We start from the raw sequence: 5,089 nt of genomic DNA, 5'->3' as shown, positions 1-5,089 counted from the left end.
ATTTCAGTGCACATGGTAAATTAAATCTAGGTATCTACTGATATTGCATGGACTCAGACTAGGAATACTCACTAAATGGATCTAATTTTACTAATAGTAAAAAAGTTTCAGAAGGTATTTCAAGAGTTTATTAACAGCTCTTGTGAGACAACAAAACTCTGGCAAGAACCTTATACTGCTTTCTGTAGTACTTTTGGTAGAAATCTCTAATGCGGGCTCTACGGATTACCTGTGCTGCAAAGTGGTACACCTTCATAAAGCAGAGCCCCCTGTGGAAAACCCTGGTAGAGAAAAGGCATGTAGGCAGAGCTGAGGCTTTTTAACCTTTTTTATATACCTACTGCAGTTTATTATATACCTATTGCAGTTCTGCAGAACAGTTTTTTCTTCCCCATGCAGTGTATGGTGGTACAAGGGTTTTTATGTTAAGAAATAAACTGGAGCTGAGATCTTCCTGGCTTGGGCTTTTTTGTGGTCATGGGCCCTTAAGTCTTCCCCCAACAGTAGGTGCCCCCACTTTGCTCCACCCTTCAGCAGTGCATGTAAATCGGGGGCAGGCCAGGGAGTCCCAGCTCCGAGAGATGGTCCTTGACTGCCAGGACCTCAGTGGGGTCTCAGCAAGCGGTACAACTGGGAACTATGTCTTTTCAACGTTGTTATAAGCTGGACAGAAAGAGACAAGTTTCATCCATCCTTCTTTCTCGTCTTGTTGCCGGGTACGGTGTGAGGACTGCTGCATGCAACAGCCTTCAGTGAGGGGCTTGGACCTCTTCCTTCTGCTCAAGCTTTCCTGGAGGATCTCACGGGTGTTTCAGGCTGCAGGAAAATGTACTGGGGAAATCATGTTAGGTAAGGCTGCCTGAGCTGCCAGGGACCTTCTCTAGCCGAGGATGCTTTTCCTTTTAGCAGTGCTTTTTTTGTTTGATAATCAGTCCAGGAAGCTGCAAGGAACAAATGTACCTGGAACTGCGAGTGAAGTGAAAGCTAGTGTTTTCCTCTTGCCTTTGCTGCTTTTGTAACTACTGGCAACAACGTAGTTGTGGTAAAGGAATGTACAGAAAGAGACAGTTTTCACTGGTTGTCAACCAGCAAATGTATGGAATCCGTAGCTTTCTGGAAGCAAGCCTAATCTGTATGTCCCTGTTCTCCGGCCGCACCCCCCCACACACCCCTCCCCCCCAGTTTTCAAGTTTAATTTGAGATTTTTGATGTGTTAATTCGAATTACTGCTGGCATAAAATATTTATATTTTATATTATCAAAGATTGATAAAGCTTTGAAAAAGCCCCCCCCCCCTCCCCCCCGTTTTGGTCTTTGTGTCTTATCAGCACAAATTTATTATAGCTCTTTGTTTTTTGTAGAATTCTTTTCACTGTGACTCTGGTCTGGCAGGCTGTTCATTTAGGAAAAGGTAAGGAAAATTTCGTGTTTCCCCCCGCCCCGTGTTTCTCCTGTACATTTACAGTATGCATTGCTTCATTACAAGCTACCCTTCTCTTCCATATTTGCACTTCTTGTCAAGGCCGTGAAAAAGAAGAACGTGAAGAAGATGTGAAAAGTCTCAATGCCACAGCACAAAAGCAGCAGCCCAAGAACGAAGGGACTATTATAAATGCTCTCAGTGACATGAATCAGAGTTACGAAAGCAGAAAGCAACATAATTCCAGGGCATTCGTACCTTTCACTGGGATTACAGAGAGTAGGTAACATTATTTATTTAAACAATGCCATAAAATTGCTTTTCAAAATATTACATCACAGCAATGCTTTGACTGTTGTCCTGGAAGATTCCAGCTGGTTGTTTTTCTATGGCCTCTCATTTAAATTATTCCCGTGGCCACTTAAGAAATGGTGATAAAAATTTAAGGTAGAACCGGGGATCTCTTACCTGCAAAAGGTGGTAACAGAAAACAGGGAGGGATACTAGGAATTAAGAAGGGATTGGTCCCTTGGATTTGCAAAAGTGTTTGTAAAATTTTGTAAAATTCTGTTCATTTTCCAAAATTCACCATCTTTCATGACCAAAAATATTTAATTTTTTTTTTAAAAAAGTTTGAGCTGTCTGAAAACAACAGTACTAATGGAAAAAAAAACCCAAGGACAGACTTATGATTCCTCCTACACATATAAAGTTTTAGTTTGGTATTCAATTCCAGGAGTCTGAGAAAGGCTTGAGGCAGCATTCCTCTCCCCTCTCAAAACTAAGCAACTCTTCCCAGTTACAAGGCCTCCTTTCTTCAAAAATAAGCACCACTTCCCAGTAACAACGGCCCGTTTCTTAGTGTGACTGAAACCTGCCTCCGTCAAAGTGAAATATTTCACTTGAATATATGCTGCTGCTGCTTCAGGACTTGCCAAGGCATTGCTTCTTGACCATCCTGTAATCCCTAGTAGTTTGCTTCTAATCCTTACCTAAACAAACTGGGCTTAGCTGAACAAACACTCCTAACAGGCAGATAATTTTATTGTCTCTAAAGACAATAAAACTAGATATCCTTAAGATCCTTTGGCAACTGGAGAGACCTGAGAGAAAAAGTGAGGAAAAGGGGAGGTTCGGAGCCCCCAGGATGCTTGGTAACTGCTGTGATATTGTCTTGCAGGTAAAAAACTGAACAGACACTGCTGCCAAAACGGAGGGACCTGTATCCTAGGGGCTTTCTGTGCCTGCCTAAAGCATTTCACTGGCAGATACTGTGAACATGATGAGCGGCGAAGGTAAAAACCAGACCAAAACCAGAGAGGGTGAGCGAGCTGCTCTAGGTAATTGTTTTCTGTGGTGGGATCAGGGACGTACCAAATGTCTCCCTTGTCCTTGACAGCAACTGCGGCAGCATTGCCCATGGCACCTGGGTACTGAAGGGCTGTTGGCTGTGTCGGTGCGGCTATGGTACTCTGAACTGTCTCTCAGAAATAATGCACGATAACTGTGGTAAGGAATGGCATTAAGTCAACCATTTTTTATCTTGTGGGTAACAGAATTCCCTTCTGCAAAGGTGGGGTACTCAAAGGATGCTGTATGTGCTCTATTTAGACTTCTGCAGTGGCCTGCTTTGCTTCAGGGAATGCATTAGTGAGACAGTAAATAATACTGCTGTTGCCTGTATAGTACATCACATAAAATACTTCGAGATCTTTATACTCCTGTGCAGTAGGAAACTTTTCCCCATTTTAATTGAAAATTACAGGGATTAAATGTTTTCCTGTTCTGCAAAACCTGCACATGTCTATGACTTCCCACTTATCCAGGACAATTTGTACAACTAAACTACATCCAAGCATACAAAAATATTTCTTAGATGAGGAAAGAGAAAAAACAGTAGCGTAAACTGGTGTGGTAGAAGTAGAAACCAGTATTACACTAGAGAAACAAGTACTGAAAACTTGCATGTTCTTGCATAAGCTACTTAACACATAAATGGCAGAAAACTAGTCTGAACCTTATTTTAAGATCTGTATCTTAATCTTCAAAATATACTTGTGCAGAGTTCTAAGACTGAGCACACTCCACAAAAAATGTGTAGCCATAGTCCTGAGCAGTGTAAAGTAGCAGCACCCAGACTCCTCAAAAGCACTATATTACTTTAAGTCAAGTCTTTATGATCAGTTTATGAAAATCCCTGTATAAAGGTTTGAGTATTTTTGAAAACAGTGTATCAACTAGCTTCTTTCCTGACCGGATACCTATCTGAGTAGCAGTGCATAGAAGCTGTGACTCCTCAGTTATACCACCAACTCAGAAGTAAATACAAATTTCAAAACTTGAGCGTCTTAGGTCCCCAGGATGTGCCCTACTGTGTGATAAGCCCACAAGTCCAAAGAAGTGAAATGCAAAAGAAAGGTGACATTCCTATCTTTGCAACCACAGGCAAAAACCAAACCAAAACAAAACACCAAAACCAAAAACCCACCACCAAAACTGCTTTTGCCTTGAAGTCTTCTGTATTGACTAATTATGTGTGGCACTCAACTTGCTCGTTAAACTCTTCAGAAGAGTTAAATGCTCACTTCTTCCCTTGGGTGTTCACCTTTGAATCAGCCCTATTGTTTCCCATTACAGGAGCAAAAGGCCTAACAGGCTTTGCCATGCTCAGTAAAAGCAGTCTACTGCCTACTACTCTTGAGCTCAGCTTAACAAAGGCAATAAAGGTGGCAGTGGAGAATCATCTGCTCATCCGCTGAGCAGGGACTCAGTGGCTTTCACATGCATGAAGGTATGGCTTTCTGCTTGTGCTAATAAATGAAGCCCCTTCTTGTTAACGGAAGGGTTAAAAGGCTACATGCAGACTTGAGTGCATACCTCTTGTGAAGATCTTGCTGTTCTTTTACTTGGTATTTACTTTTGATTATTCTGAGATTAATGCCTGCAAGAGCTGATAAGTGCTATCAGTTGCTCCTCAAACGATCATTGATGGGACATCTATTCACATCTCTCCCCTGAGAATAGCCTCTTTGATTGGCTTTAACAGCTGATACCTTTAACTTAAGTACCTGTGAGATGTCGGAGGACTTTCAAAGTATGTTGAAAATCCTTATGTTTTAAAATTTACATATTTTACTCATTAAACCTTTTATTTTCTTGATATTTTTTTAGAACTGAAATCAGAAAAGGAGGAAATTACCAGACTATATTCTAATGGGCTAAGATTACAGCAAACAGTGTTTGCACTCACTTGCCTGCTCACTGTTCTCCTGGAGCTCTGCTGCTGGCAGTTGTGAAACTGGACAAAAAGGGAAATATTTTAGGGTTGATGTAACCCTCACCATGAGTCATACAACTTTTTTCTTCTGTGAGCTACAGAAGACACTTCTACCTACATGTTGGAGGCAGATTAAGATGTATTAGTTAATGCTGAAACACTTGGATTATTATAAATTCAGATTATATGAATGTGAAGTATTTATTATTATATTATTATTTTATTACTACTATCAATGTCTGATTCTGACAATTCTTTAGTTCTACAGTACTGTTCTTCCAGTGGAAGCAAAAACCCCCGATGTTCTATGCCTTAAGTATTGTAAATTATAGTAATTTCCTTTGTACACAGTACAACTATTTTAACAAATAAAGCTGATTTCATTTCTGAAG

At 40.7% G+C, this 5,089-nt stretch overlaps 1 protein-coding gene across 1 annotated transcript; it reads left to right on the top strand.

Moving 5' to 3' along the window:
* Positions 1 to 737: 737 nt before the first annotated feature.
* LOC142402682 (cryptic protein-like) lies at positions 738 to 4,716 on the top strand. Its single transcript, XM_075488391.1, is given in 7 exon segments — positions 738 to 759; positions 762 to 849; positions 1,362 to 1,411; positions 1,523 to 1,699; positions 2,601 to 2,715; positions 2,820 to 2,929; positions 4,592 to 4,716. Coding segments are annotated over 7 exon segments (687 nt in total).
* Positions 4,717 to 5,089: the final 373 nt, after the last annotated feature.

This window comes from Mycteria americana, chromosome Z (genome assembly GCF_035582795.1).
Source record: "Mycteria americana isolate JAX WOST 10 ecotype Jacksonville Zoo and Gardens chromosome Z, USCA_MyAme_1.0, whole genome shotgun sequence".
Taxonomy (NCBI): Eukaryota; Metazoa; Chordata; class Aves; order Ciconiiformes; family Ciconiidae; genus Mycteria; species Mycteria americana.
The sequence above is the reverse complement of the archived record's forward strand: the minus strand, read 5'-3'. Positions and strand labels throughout refer to the sequence as shown.